Source organism: Passer domesticus, chromosome 9, assembly GCF_036417665.1.
Source record: "Passer domesticus isolate bPasDom1 chromosome 9, bPasDom1.hap1, whole genome shotgun sequence".
Classification (NCBI taxonomy): Eukaryota; Metazoa; Chordata; class Aves; order Passeriformes; family Passeridae; genus Passer; species Passer domesticus.
Window position 1 is genome coordinate 34416960 of NC_087482.1, and position 14402 is coordinate 34431361.

General features: G+C 40.4%; 1 protein-coding gene across 33 annotated transcripts in view; it reads left to right on the forward strand.

Annotated features, from left to right (window-relative positions):
- SLMAP (sarcolemma associated protein) overlaps window positions 1-14402 on the forward strand; it is a 77962-nt gene that overhangs the window by 31923 nt on the left and 31637 nt on the right. For 15 of the 33 annotated variants that reach the window (XM_064432616.1, XM_064432615.1, XM_064432635.1 and 12 more), the window contains exons 4-13: window positions 6418-6490; window positions 7295-7331; window positions 8734-8796; window positions 9791-9886; window positions 10162-10233; window positions 10903-11043; window positions 11679-11816; window positions 13072-13240; window positions 13325-13375; window positions 13859-13909. In XM_064432616.1, coding sequence (XP_064288686.1) covers window positions 6418-6490; window positions 7295-7331; window positions 8734-8796; window positions 9791-9886; window positions 10162-10233; window positions 10903-11043; window positions 11679-11816; window positions 13072-13240; window positions 13325-13375; window positions 13859-13909 — 891 coding nt within the window. The remainder of the gene's footprint in view (window positions 1-6417; window positions 6491-7294; window positions 7332-8733; window positions 8797-9790; window positions 9887-10161; window positions 10234-10902; window positions 11044-11678; window positions 11817-13071; window positions 13241-13324; window positions 13376-13858; window positions 13910-14402) is intronic. The other 18 variants (XM_064432628.1, XM_064432639.1, XM_064432646.1 and 15 more) reach the window with 3 other exon arrangements.

Here is a 14402-nt window from a genome sequence, read left to right on the forward strand (position 1 = left end):
ACATCTTACTACAATCCAGTCTTTACAACTAAATGACATTCCCATTGTCTTGTTTGTTTTTTTGTTACTTCTTCCCTCCTTTGTGCTGGCAGTGAGCCCTGGCCCCATGTGGTACCTGATCAAGAACCATGTCTGCTGAAAACACAGACTCTATTTCCACCCTCACAGCCCCAGATGGACTCTACTGGGTTGTTTCCATGGCCTACTTTCTCCCCTTACTCAGTGCAGGGGAAGTGTAAGTCTGGAAAAGGAGGCTCAGCTGGGGCTACGTGTTCATCTATTGCCTCACTTAAATTGACCTACAGCAATTTTAAAAGTGCCACACAAGCATGTGTGTGTAATGCTCTATTGGGCTTTTTGTATTTGGATTATATTATTGTAATTGCAAGCACCTTTCTTTCAAGCCCTTTGAACCTTAAGGTTTCAGCTAATAGTGTGGCACAAGTATGAACCTGAATTTCTTGATCAAGTAGGCAGTGTAAGTTTCAAACAGGCTAACTTAATTCTTTTCAGGATACCCACTGTTTCCTTCTGTGTTGGCTGCTGATTTTGATTTCTGCAGGTACTTTAAAATGAGAATAGAAAAAAGTTGCTAGCTGACAAATGAGGTGATGGCATTTTTGTTTTTGTTTTCCTTGCTGTTTTCTTCCCAGTATGCATGCTCAGGAGATCTTGTATTGTGGCAATAGCTCTGTATCTGTTCTAATTAAAATGCAGCCTCTATCTCTTTTCTTTTGACGTTATGAAGTATGTCAGGAACCATTTCTTTATCTTTCTGGAGACTGGTCTGTATGGGGCTTATCAGACTGTAATCAGTTTTGTTGAGACTTTTTAAAGTTCCCTGATGAGTCTGCTGCTTTCTGTAAGCATTGAACTTCTGGCCATGTTCTGTAGAATCCTTCCTACTCAGTAGCACACAGATTTGGCAATAAATATCAACTGCCATCACCCCTTTACTGCTTTTCTGAACAAGACCTTCATAGAGCTTATCCTTAAAGAGAAGTGTATCAAAGAAGAATGAAAAAATTATATTAAATTGGAAGGCTGATGATAAAGTTTTTTAAAACAAGCAAATAAATGAAACATCCATCAAAGCAAACCTCTCACAAACCAACCCCCTCCAAAGTCCAACAGACCAAACCATAGTACACCAGGACAATTTCATAAAGTGTGTTAAGTGAACAAAACATAAAGATGGCACCTGCTCTGTTACTTGTGAATTTTGTCTTTAGGCAGACGAGGTTGTAAGTATCAGAGGGAGGCTAATGAATGTCTTTAAGGAAAACATTGTTAAGTAATGGTGGTGGTGGTATTTTGTCATCAAGAGCTTTTGGAGCTGTAGGATTTTTGAGTGATTCATTGTAGTGAAGGTCTTATCACATAGTTTTACTCTTCTCAAAACAGATGTTGCAAAGATTCAACTCCAGGATGCCTAGCTGAATTTGCTGGGAGTTATTTAAAATATTTCCATGTGCAGTAATTGCAAACATTTTGAATACCAGCAGTACACATGGAAGAGATCAAAAGTATACACTGCATCTAATGAACTTGGAACTATTAATTTGATGAGATGCTGTCCTTGCTAAGAGAAGCTGAATTTCTTCAAGTGTATGTAGACTAAAACAATTTTTATTTAAGATTTAGTTGGAAGAGAAAGTGGACTTGACTTACTTTTATCAGCACATTGCAGTTAGTTCATGGAAACATTTGCAGAAAGTTCATAGTAAGCAAATTCTTGCCATGAATTTTTGCCAGTAGTAGTTATTTGCTGTGGTTTTATATTAGTTTTACAAAGCACGATACATTACACGAATGCTGGTGACCTGGCATTTGTGTAATGAGTGATCAGATTATGCAGCCTTCCTTGTCCTTTTCTCTGCCTTTGAACTTGGAAGCTGTGCTCATGTTACTCATGAATGTGTTGAGCTCGCTAATGAGGATGAGGATACAAGTTTGCTTTCTTCCCTCTCTGCTCCCCCAAGCAGAGAATGAAGATTGTATCATCACAGAGTGTTTACCTATGAATGCCATTGGAATGCATATAAACATGGGTTTTTCACCAGTTGGCTTCAGTAGTTTTAGATGTTACTGTTAATCTAATCTGGTCATGAAACAGACAGGAAAGTAGTTTTTAAATTGGTGATTCCCTTTAAAAGCACTTTGCACTCTGGTATTTACATAATGCCTTACTTGCACAAGACATTTCAGCAATCTGCTGTGTGTAATTATAAGGTAATGACAGGACAGAACGAGTGTACTTGCCCATGTAAATTCTGAATTCTGCCAGTATTGCTAGAATACATTTATTTTATTGTTCAGGCTGTATTTTAGTAAGTAATTTCCTTGCAAATGTGATCTGGATTTGGTTCATTAAAATAGTGGCATGTTCACTGTGTGATTTTTCAGGTTATCAAGTATGAGCACCAATTCTTCAGTTTCCTGCTGCTGAGCCAAAGTCAGTAACAGGTCCTGGAGAAGTGTTTGCAACCTCCTGCTTCCTTATTTGTCCACTTGCTGTATTACTGACAAGCACAGGAGCCTCGCCATTTCCCCCTCCTTAATACAGCACTTACCTATTAACATCTCACTGTGCTTTTCTGTATTAGTGTGGTTTATATTCTTTTAGCACCTTTCTTAATTTCCCACTTGTGCCAGAGCATTCCAAGATAATTGGTGATACTTCACTGCACAACAAGCAGCAACAGCATTGCCAAGCAAGGTTGAATAATACAAACGTCATTTAGTTCAAATACAGTTTATGCACTTTTTTCTAGTCAGATTTGGACTCTCTCGTAGATCTGTTCTGTCATGGGATGTTTGAGGGAGGTTATGCAGGTGGGGAGCCCCGTAGCAGTGTGTGCTGCAGGGCAGTGCACAGACCCCCGAGGGGTGTAGGGGGTTCCTTAGGGCTGGGTACCACATTAATGAGTGAAACCAAAAACGAGAGCATCACTGGTGAATTGTCTCTCTAGGAAACAAAAACTGAGACAAACAGAAATGCTTTCTGTGTTCCCGTTGTGCTATAGTGCAGCAGAACCTGTTCGGGTTTAGGACAGGTCTCAGGGGTTTTGGAGCTGTGAAATATGGGTCAGCTCCATGTTTTGGAGAGGACCAAGAAGTTTGTGACTGAAGGTGGAACAGCAAATGGAGCAGGAGCAGGGTTTTACTCCGTGGAGAGAGCTGTGGATGTGGGGCAGCTGTTTCACACCGTGAAGGGAGCAGTGGCTGTGGAGGGAGCCCTGGCTGTGGGGCGGCAGTTGGATGCTCGGGATGGAGCCCTGGCTGTGGGGCGGCAGTTGGATGCTCTGGATGGAGCCCTGGCTGTGGGGCGGCAGTTTGGTGCTCTGGATGGAGCCCTGGCTGTGGGGCGGCAGTTGGATGCTCTGGAGGGAGCCCTGGCTGTGGGGCGGCAGTTTGGTGCTCTGGAGGGAGCCCTGGCTGTGGGGCTGCAGTTGGATGCTCTGGAGGGAGCCCTGGCTGTGGGGCGGCAGTTTGGTGCTCTGGAGGGAGCCCTGGCTGTGGGGCTGCAGTTGGATGCTCTGGAGGGAGCCCTGGCTGTGGGGCTGCAGTTTGGTGCTCTGGAGGGAGCCCTGGCTGTGGGGCTGCAGTTGGATGCTCTGGAGGGAGCCCTGGCTGTGGGGCGGCAGTTTGGTGCTCGGGATGGAGCCCTGGCTGTGGGGCGGCAGTTTGGTGCTCTGGATGGAGCCCTGGCTGTGGGGCGGCAGTTTGGTGCTCGGGATGGAGCCCTGGCTGTGGGGAGGCAGTTTGGTGCTCGGGAGGGAGCCCTGGCTGTGGGGCGGCAGTTTGGTGCTCGGGAGGGAGCCCTGGCTGTGGGGCGGCAGTTTGGTGCTCGGGATGGAGCCCTGGCTGTGGGGCGGCAGTCTGGTGCTCTGGAGGGAGCCCTGGCTGTGGGGCGGCAGTTTGGTGCTCGGGATGGAGCCCTGGCTGTGGGGTGGCAGTTTGGTGCTCTGGAGGGAGCCCTGGCTGTGGGGCGGCAGTTGGATGCTCTGGAGGGAGCCCTGGCTGTGGGGCGGCAGTCTGGTGCTCGGGAGGGAGCCCTGGCTGTGGGGCGGCAGTTTGGTGCTCGGGATGGAGCCCTGGCTGTGGGGCGGCAGTTTGGTGCTCGGGAGGGAGCCCTGGCTGTGGGGCGGCAGTTTGGTGCTCGGGATGGAGCCCTGGCTGTGGGGCGGCAGTTGGATGCTCTGGAGGGAGCCCTGGCTGTGGGGCGGCCGGTCCCGCTCCGGAGCGCGCGCGCGCGGCGGGGCGGGCTGGGCGGGCGCGGTGGCCGGCGCGGGGGCGCCCCCTGGCGGCGGCGGCGCGCAGTGCCGGCCGTGCCGGGGCCGGGCGGGAGCGGCGGCGCCGCGGAGCGCCCGCAGGTGAGTGGGATGGATGGAGAGGGGGCTCCGCTGTGGGGACGAGGGGTGCCTCAGCTCCACTGGGAAACCAGGCCTTGCTTTACTGCCTTTTCTTGTTAATGCCTCACAGGAAATGCCGTAGACCTGAATTTAAACCATTGCTGCTGTTCTGTGCAGTCAGTACTGTATTCGTGTTTTAGGTCTTGCTGTACCTCAGGCTTTCTCCTAATTTTTCCAGTTGCAATGATTGATAGCTAAAGGTCAGGCTGCAGGGTTTGGGTATTGTTTCCTTTCTTACTATTTCAATTTTATAAGTTTGTCAAAATGCTTGGTATCTTTTTCCAGTCACTGTGTATTTGATACCTTTTGCTAGATGCCCGTTATGTCTTAATTGTCTTAATTTGACACAAATAAAGCTCCTGCAGATTTTAGGAGATTTTTGTCAGTCTAGCTGTTGACAGAAAAACTTCAGAATTATATAATCTTACAGCAGACCTATCTGATATGTGACCCGAAGGTAAAGCTGTCTGTTGCCATTTGATGTCAGGTATCCTAATGTTTTTCTTATTAAAATCACTGATTTCCTCTAAAAGAAAGAATTTTGCATTATGAAAGCTATGTATTGCAGGGTACAGCTAATATTGCTAATGTATTTTTAAAATGTTTCTGCAAACTGGATTTATTCAATTTATAAATAAAGACCCCAAACCCTGCAGTTTAATCTGTTCTGCCCTGGCATGTAAATTTAATACTATACTAGGTCAGCTTGAAAAAACAAGATGCTGTAGCCAGGAGAATACGTCTCCAAAGCATTAGCTAAATAAAGGTTAAAACCAACTTGTCTTGGTTGGATCATTTCTCCTCTATATTTAGATTCTATTGAGGTAGCTTCCTTAAAGACCTGTCTCATTTCCCTGGAGTATTACCAGTGTCCTAAAACGCCCATTGCCCTTTTTTTTTTTTTTTCCAAAGCCAGATTAACTGTTTTGCTGATATTAATAACAGAGAAAGGAGAACAGCTATTTGTATGTTAGTGGGTGGTGGAGGTATAGTGGTTCACAATGGGTGACCACACACTCATGTGTATCTCACTTGTGGTAGGGTTTTGGGAACAATGTATGGCTATCTTTCCATGTATCTGGAAATAATTTTTGCTTCCCAGTTAACAGAACCAGTCAGGGAAAAAAAATCAACCAAGACACACACATAAATTGACTGTTTGCAAAAGTATTGAAAGTTATGTCAGTAACATTTTTCACAACATTGGGTAGAAGGTTTGAACTTGATGTAAAAATCAAATATTGCATTTCTTCCTCTTATTCCTTTGGATCTTTCTTGAGTTTAATCTTGAATTTAGTCCTCAAGGAGCAAGTTTACCTCTTCTGACATGAAAGGCCATTGTCTAGGGCTGTGCAGTAGATGTGCACTGCAAGCATCCCAAAATAGAGATGTGTTGTCTTGAATGATGCTGCTCTCGGTGTTCAAAAGGATCTACTTCAGTGGTTCTTACACACTTCCTCTGCATTTTCTTTTCCATCCTTCTTTGTAAATAATAATTGCTTGGCAAGTTCCAGATTTTGAAGTAAGTGTCGGTGACACGAATTGGAGGTGCTACCTTCTAAGTCCCTGGATATGCTTGTCAGAATCTTGTCAAAAAGGCAGCTCGTTATTTTGTTTGTACCTCTGCATTCCTGTTACCTGGTGCAGGTAAGATGTGTTCTGCTTCACTCATTTGTGATCAAAGCATCCACTTTTTTAACTTACTACAGTAAAGGCAAGTTTCAGGTATTGCTGCACATGGAAGAGTTGGAACTGGAGCTGCTCCACGGCCAGGACTGAGTACACAGCATGAGCTCTTCAAGTTTGTAGTGATGAAGTTTCCTGCCTCCAGAGGAGGTTTGAGAAGGCAGAGCCAGGCACTGGTGCTTGAAGGTGTTCATGCCTCCACCTCTTTGCCTGTCTCAGGGTTTAAGACAGTTTGCTTGGTTACTGTAACATTAAGCACAGAACTTAAAACGAAGTAGTAATGGATCATGATGACTTAGTATTTGTTTCTTTTCAGTTACCCATGGATGTATAGTCTCCACAATCAAACTGTTCCTTCCAGATGGAATGGAAGCTCGATTGCGATCAGAGTAAGAATATGTATTCACATGTACCAAAACTCATCTGCTGTATGATGAGGATTTGATGGATATTGTGTCTAAAATCATCATGGGAGCAGTTTATTTTCCTGTAATCCTGCAAAGCGAGTGAATGGTTCTTTTGCAGGCATTATGAGAAAAAACCACTCATTTACTTGTTGTTTTTAGTAATTAAGACAACTCTGAAGAATAAAGAAGTTCTCTAAAAGAAGAAAAAAATTCTTATGTAGTTGGGCTTTTCTGACTGTGGTTTACTCTGCTGCAATGGGCATTAGAAACAGAAGAATACAGAGAAAAAGAAAGCAAATAAGCAAATTCTCCTGCCCTCTTTCTTTATTTGTGATTGTTATTTTGGCTCTTTTAAATGCACATAAACTTGACTAAAGTGAAGCTAATGGAAAGTCAGGTGAATGTTGACAGCATTTTCCGTGTATATGCCCATTTTTGGGAAATCTTCCAAGAATACTAGAAACCAGAAACTTCAGCATTTTGTTTGCACTGAGTGCTAATCACAAATGACATAATTTTAGTTATCTTTCATTACCAACAATTTTGTGGGGTTTATTGTTTATTTAAATATTCTTTTATCATTAGTATCCATAAATACTTGTGTGAAGCTCTAGGCTATCTTTGGTTTCTTGTGGGAAGATAAATAAAAGTAAATTACTACAGAAGATTTTCCATATAATTTCATGTTCAAACAAGAAATAGTAAAAATGTATGGTGTTATATTTATAGTTTTGATGAAAATGTGCAAGTACAACATTTATGTATTTTGTGTCCATTTTTTTTTAGTGTTATCCATGCGCCATTACCAAGTCCTGTTGACAAGGTAATTCAGTAATTTGCTGGTTTATGCCTTATTCAGACACATGCTATTTTCAGACTTGTTATAAGGATGAAGAAATAGTGAAATCTGTCCAGTAACATTTTGATACGTTTTCCACTGACTATTTTTACCTAGTTTAATATTTTGAGTGACATTTAAGGTAGAGAAGTAATGCAGTATTACAGTGTATATTTGAAGGTAAGTTCACTTTTTACATTGTGGCACCTGAAACATGGCCTTGGAACAAAACCATTGCTGTTAAGATGGTTAATTTCCAGGTGCAGGATGACAGACTAACAATTGTTGCATAATTTATTACTTGATGTTCTGTGGGACCCAAGAGTTGCTCCTGATTTGGTGTTTGGATGAGGTCTGTTTTCCTTATACCATGTTTTTACGGAGGAGAAGCTGTGCTGCACAGTCTGGAATGCACTGCCATGTTCCCAAGGAAGACTGGGACCAAACCTCTCTGCCTGTCTTGTAGAGCCAGAGTTGCTCACTGTAGAGTCATGGAGTCAGTATTGTTAAGTGTAATTCTTAAACTCAGCTTTGATAATGCAGGGGACTTGTAGAAAAGCTGCTCCCTTGAGAAAAGTGATCAGGAGTTGATTATTTCTCTAGTCTCTAAAAAGAAAGATAAACTTAATAGGTTCTAATCAGATTTTATGCTTGACGAACAAAATATCAAGCAACTGTGGAAACTTATTTGTGAAACCAGCAGCCTGAGGAGTTTATAGACTGTTTAAGTTCAGATTTCAAAACAGTATGTGTGACTCAAATCCAGGGCAAGGGTAGAAATCCTGAGGAGGCACTGCAGGTATAACTGTGGGAAAACAGTTAAAAATTATTTCAGTGTAGGAAACCTACAAGAATTAGTAAACAAATAGATTGGCTGAAATAAACCCACAGAGCAATCCCACACTTCTCTCCAAGTGAAGAACAGTTTGCTATTATTCAGAGGTAATACAGGTATTCCTTAGTTCTGAAATAGATACTTAGAAAGAGATGATGATGATAACTCATAGGTCATCAGGAAGTGTGCAGTCATAATATGTGTGATCGAGCTGGAAAGCCACAATTTGTGTCTGTCATTGAGCTGAATGGCTTCACCTTTGTGCCCCTTGTTTCCTTATTGTCAGCTCAGTCACAACAAAGCTTTAAACTCATGAGTGTGTTGGTGGTTCAAGAATTTGTGCAGAAACACAGTGGGACCTAAGTGCCAAGTTGGGAAGTTCTGTGGTTAAAAAAAAAAGCATAAATAATAACAGAATAAGAAATGAATCAAAATGCTATTATTAGATAATCTGAAGTTTACCTTTGTGACTAGATGTAAGTGAATTTCACATTACTTCTATTTAATGAAAAATCCAAACCCATTCTGATTCTTACTTGTCTTCTTTTTCAGGTTGCTGCTAACACTCCCAGTATGTATTCTCAGGAATTGTTTCAGCTTTCACAGTATCTACAAGTAAGTTTTCTTTTTAAGGGCATTAAATTTGGCTGAATAGTTTTGTTCAAAATGCAAATCTTACCCTGTGGCTTGTATCTACTGGAAACTAGAAAGCAAGGCAGCTCTTCTTGCTCACTGGCATCACCAGCCTTTCTGTGCCTGCTTCTGTGTCAGTTTAATAGGTGTGCTTTTCCCAAGGTGTCATGGCACAAAAGAGTGAGACTGCGAAATGGTAGCATGTTAAACTGTGTGCTGATAGATAAAAGTAAACTCTTTAGAAAGGATGATATAATGAGCTTTTTGGGGGGAAAAAATGAAAACTTTTTGCTTGTAAATTCTTTCCAGGTTTAACTGTTTATAAGTTCCACTGATTTATTTTGCCTGGTTTTGTTTGATAATGGCAATTTTTATTTGTTCACATCAAGGCTTTTGAGATAGATACTATCTTTATATGTATTTGCTGACATAGCAGGAAGGAGCTCATGCAGATGCTCTTTCTTTGGAAGCCAAATACATATTCACTCACCAATCTGTTCTCTCTCCATATCCTGGAGTTAACGAAGATGCTCTTCTGTCTTCCTGTCATAAACCAAAAATCAAACAGAAATAGTAGTTCTTGCTTGGCATTTCTTTTTTGTGACCTCATTTGAGGATGAACAGCTCATTGCATGGAAGCTGCCAAGCTGTCCTTTGGTGTCTGCAGTTTTGTTACTTAAGAAATGAAGTATCTTTAAGTCTTGGGAAGAATAACAGTGTGTCCTCAGCATGTGCAACATAGCATAAAAAACGAATGGTCTAGGAACCTGAGATTACAGGATATCATTTTCTAATTAAACTATGCAAATAAATTTGTGGATGGGTAAAAGGGAATGGGCTTATTACAGTTTTGAACAAGTTGACAGTGTTTGCTGCTCACATTTCCTTTTTTTGTTGTGTTTTGGGATCTCTTCTGTTGTTTCTGATTTCCTGAGTTGTTCTAGCTGAACTGACTGGTGCCCTGCTCCCTTCACAGGAAGCCTTACATCGGGAACAAATGTTGGAACAGAAGCTGGCAACCCTTCAGCGACTACTTGCTGTCACACAAGAGGCTTCAGATACTAGTTGGCAGGTATCTGCAGGATCCTTTCCTTATGGACTCAGCTATGCACTGCCATATGAATTTTAGCTGTTAATGCAGGGAAAAAGCAGCAGAAATAATAAAAAGTTTATGGTGATTCTCTAAAACTGTGCAAAAGACAATGTTTATTGAAGTTAGTGGTTGTGTACCTTTGAAATAGCTATTAGCAGTAAGTACTCCAACAAAATTCGAATCTTTAAAGCAGAGCTCTACTGGCACTACATTAAGCATGGGATAATTCTAAGGTCATACTTCTTTTCTTCTAGGCTTTAATAGATGAAGACAGGCTGCTATCAAGACTAGAGGTTATGGGAAATCAGTTACAAGCTTGTTCAAAGGTAAGTAGTTCACTTAAAGTCAAATATTAGGAAAGCTGAAAGGCAGCTCTTTTCAAGTGTTTTGGAAGTAGCTAGTTGTAGGAAAGCATTTGTAACATAACCTTTCCAAAAGGAGCCTATGCAACTTCGATAATCTGAGTAGCACAAAAACTGTACATGTGCTCTGTATTTCAAGGCATCTTAATAAGTGGCTGTTGTTTTCATTGCCCATGTCCTGTCTGGTATTCAGAGTTACAGTTGCTGCCCTGATTATTGTTCAGGCCACCTATGTATGCCTTGGATTTTAATTTTATTTCTGTTTCCTCTCAACTATCTACATTATAAAAACTTTTCTGCAGGTCCTGTTTAAGGTCTTTCCTCTGGGACCTGATTTGTCCAGTTCTATGTCTCTTAGGCTTGACATTGTCTTAGCAGTGCCCAAAAAAAGTGCCATAATTCTCCTGTGATCAAAACTGACCACTGAATGTGTGCTGCTATACATACACTTGAAAAAATTACTTATTTATGCCCAGTCATGTCAAGAATCTTGGATCACTGATTTGTATATAACATTTTCTCATCTATCAGAAATTGCTAAACATTTTTTATAGAAGTGGCTTTATCACAATCTGATTTCTTTAATGAGCAAAACAGTAATTATTCTGTTCTTGAATTATTTTGTACATGCAGAATCAAACAGAAGACAGTATACGAAAAGAGCTTATAGCATTACAGGAAGACAAACACAACTATGAGACAACAGCCAAAGAGTCCCTGAGGCGGGTCCTTCAGGAGAAAATTGAAGTGGTCAGAAAATTATCTGAAGTGGAGGTACTGAAGTTTCATGCCTGTTCTTCTGGTAGTGCTGAAATAGTTGTAACTGCAGCTGTTTACATCCCTGCTTTGTTGCTGTAATATGTCAGTATGTGTTGTACTCTGCACTTGCAGGATATTGAGTAGTGTTTATTTCTCCTGTTGGACAGGACTAAGATTGTTGAACCATTAATGAGAAACTATTCTTTCATCTCTTTCCTTTTCTCCCTGCTTTCAAAATTCATGATGATGTCTTACAGAATTTACTGTGTGTGGGACATACACAGGCAAAATGACATACATGCATTAAAAAAATGCTGTAAGACCTTGTTTAAACGGCAGAATTTATGGAAACATACACTTACCCACTTGTACAAAGTGTGCTTTAAATGGAGCTTTTACAATGAGCTATACAAAGTGTTAGACACTCCTTTAAGATTTTCTGCCCCTATAACATCTTGCATGATTCCCTTTTCCTTTCTTTTCTTTTCCTCTATCATTATTTGCTGTATTCCCTTGGTCAAGAAGTCTCATAAGACTAGTTGGCATCCTGTGCATATATACTGCTTGGAAAAAATAGATCATCTGCAGTGTTTGGTAGTTTGTTGTCTGTCTTTTGTTATTATTTATTGCATAATCCTTCTGTCTTACAGCGGAGTTTAAGTAATACAGAAGATGAATGTACACACCTGAAAGAAATGAATGAGAGGACTCAGGAAGAATTAAGGGAATTAGCTAATAAGTACAATGGAGCTGTAAATGAAATTAAAGATCTTTCTGACAAGCTAAAGGTAATGACAGAATTTCATCTGACTCTGGATAGAATAAATGTGATAAATGGAACAAATAAACGCAGTTTAATTTCTAATGCAGCTAACAAAAAAGTTAAGAAACTTGTTAAACAACTGTTAGCAATTGAAAGATGCATATCATCTATATATTGTCTAGGTTCAGTTTTAGTGTAATTGAAACTGGCATCAGTTAAGTAACTTCCTAAAAAGTTTCCCTTTCATTCACTTTGAAAGGTACCATATTTCTGGAACTGAAATATATTATACTATAAAATTATGTTTAGTATAAAACTTTACATCCAGCTGCTTTTATTAGGACTAATAACTTTCAAGCTAAACATCTGAAAGTTAAGAGGAATAAAAACTAGAATTTGAAATAAATTTGCATTTCGTGTTGCCTCTTCGTGCAGTTATAACAAACATAACTAGTCCACCATATTGTAACATGGCTCATCTTCCATCTTGCTATGAAGTTTGATATTAAACTAAATACCTAAGTCTATGAATTAAGTAAATTAATATTTAAGGCCCTTTATGCTGGAGAACAGAATAATCACTTTATGATAAAGCCTGTTCTCCAAGAGTTTCTAATCTAGATAAGTAGGAGTTGTGAAGGAGGAAGTTAATGGTGTTGTCTCTGGAGACCTGAGACAGTTGCTGCCTTTATCTTGGATAAATACTGGGATTGGATTCCTAGTTCAGTACCTCAGAGAAATTTTTCTTTCAAAATTAAAACATTAAATTGCTGCTCTTAAGGCACTTGGTTTCCCAGTAGTGGGTTGGTGACTGATGATGATGATGAATGTACCCAGAAGCATCAAAACTGAAACTTATTACTTTGTTTTGAGGGAGGAGACAGTTTAAAACTTGCATTCTTGAGCTTCAGCAAGGAAGAAGAGGTGGCTTGCAATCAAGGTGGTCTGTGCAGGGTACATTCAGTTCAGAAGGGTTCTTGGGTTTTGATTGAATTGAGATGCTGAAGACTTTGGGCATTTCTTAGTTTTAAGACCCTTTACTGTTGCTGTTAAATTTACGTTCCTCAGTCAAAAAATTACTTAAGATATTTTGAGGTTTTCTCAGTCTACTTGTAGTGAAATTTGTATAAAGGTAATAGATTTCATTTTTTTTTCATTTTTAAATCTGATTAGCAAAGGAAGTTACTTACGTGCATTTAGTTACATAAAAAACAAGAAGATCTAGCCTTTCACATGTTAATTTTGATTTTTTTGGGGATTTAAAAAATCTTTTTGAGCAGGTAGCAGAAGGAAGACAAGAAGAAATCCAACAAAAAGGACTGGCTGAGAAAAAGGAATTACAGCATAAAATAGATGAAATGGAAGAAAGAGAGCAAGAGCTTCAAGCAAAAATAGAAGCTTTGCAGGCTGATAATGACTTCACCAATGAGCGGCTGACTGCTTTACAAGGTTAGTCAATAGCGGGGAAAAACTTTGGTTATTTGTTTTTCTTTTAATCTGTGAAATACCTTTTTCTTGGACTTCTGTTTACAGTACGGTTAGAACACCTGCAAGAGAAAACTCTTAAAGAACACAACAGTTTAGGTAGGTGTGATCAATTTCTTGTTTCAAGCTGGTTTCCGCGTTTGCTCTTCGGTCACTTTTGTTCTGATAATCTTGTAGTCTCGGTGTCTGACAGAATTCCGATTCCCAGTTTTCCCAGCAGGGAGCTCTCCCGGGCTGCTGGGTCCGTGTCGGGGCAGGGCTGCAGAGGGCGCTGCTTCTGCGGGTGTCCGCTCCGGCCCGGGGCTTGGAGGGGGCCTTAAATCACATTTTATATCCATTCTACACACGTATATGTGTGTAATAGGCAGTAATTCTTTGGCGTTAATTACCTCTTAGACGTTTGGACAAACAGCAACATCATCTCTAGCAGGAAACACATCAAACTGCCTGGTTTGTCTGATTAGGTGCTTGTGAGGAGGTGGTATGAAAAGCCAAGTGCATTTCAAAATGCTGTGTTTATAAAGAAACAAAGCCCAAAACATTTTTCTTGATTGCAAAAATAATGCCCTTTCTTAATCCTAGGCATACAAGTTGACGACTTCATACCTAAAATTAATGGGAGCACAGAGAAAGGTAGTGTATCTGAGGGCTACCTTTTGTCTTATGGTTGATGTTTGAAAATGAACAAATTCAAAATGTTCTCTGAAGTTTTGCTTGAAACTTTTTCTCTTTGCAAATGAATTTGTCCACTCCTGACCAGCTTTTTTTTTTCATATACTTCCAGTCACAGTATTTTTAGAAAGTTCTGCAGAATACAACAAAACCACTTGGGGGCTGTCTCTTTTTGTTGGTTTGGGGTTTTTTTTGTTTGTGATGGGCTGTCACTGCAATGAGTAGGAGTCTACTGATTGAATGTTGTCAGGATTGTGACACAAGAAATGGAGAACTCATTGATTGTTTTTCCTTTTAATTTTCCCTTGCAACACATACAGTGTTTTTCTAGTGAAGTTGGGTATGATAAGTCAAGTTAGAAAAATCTATTTTTTTATAGTTTTAATTTGAAAAATGTGAGAATATAAAATTTATAAACAGTGAAAACAAACTTTTTAAAACTCTAGGAGGAACT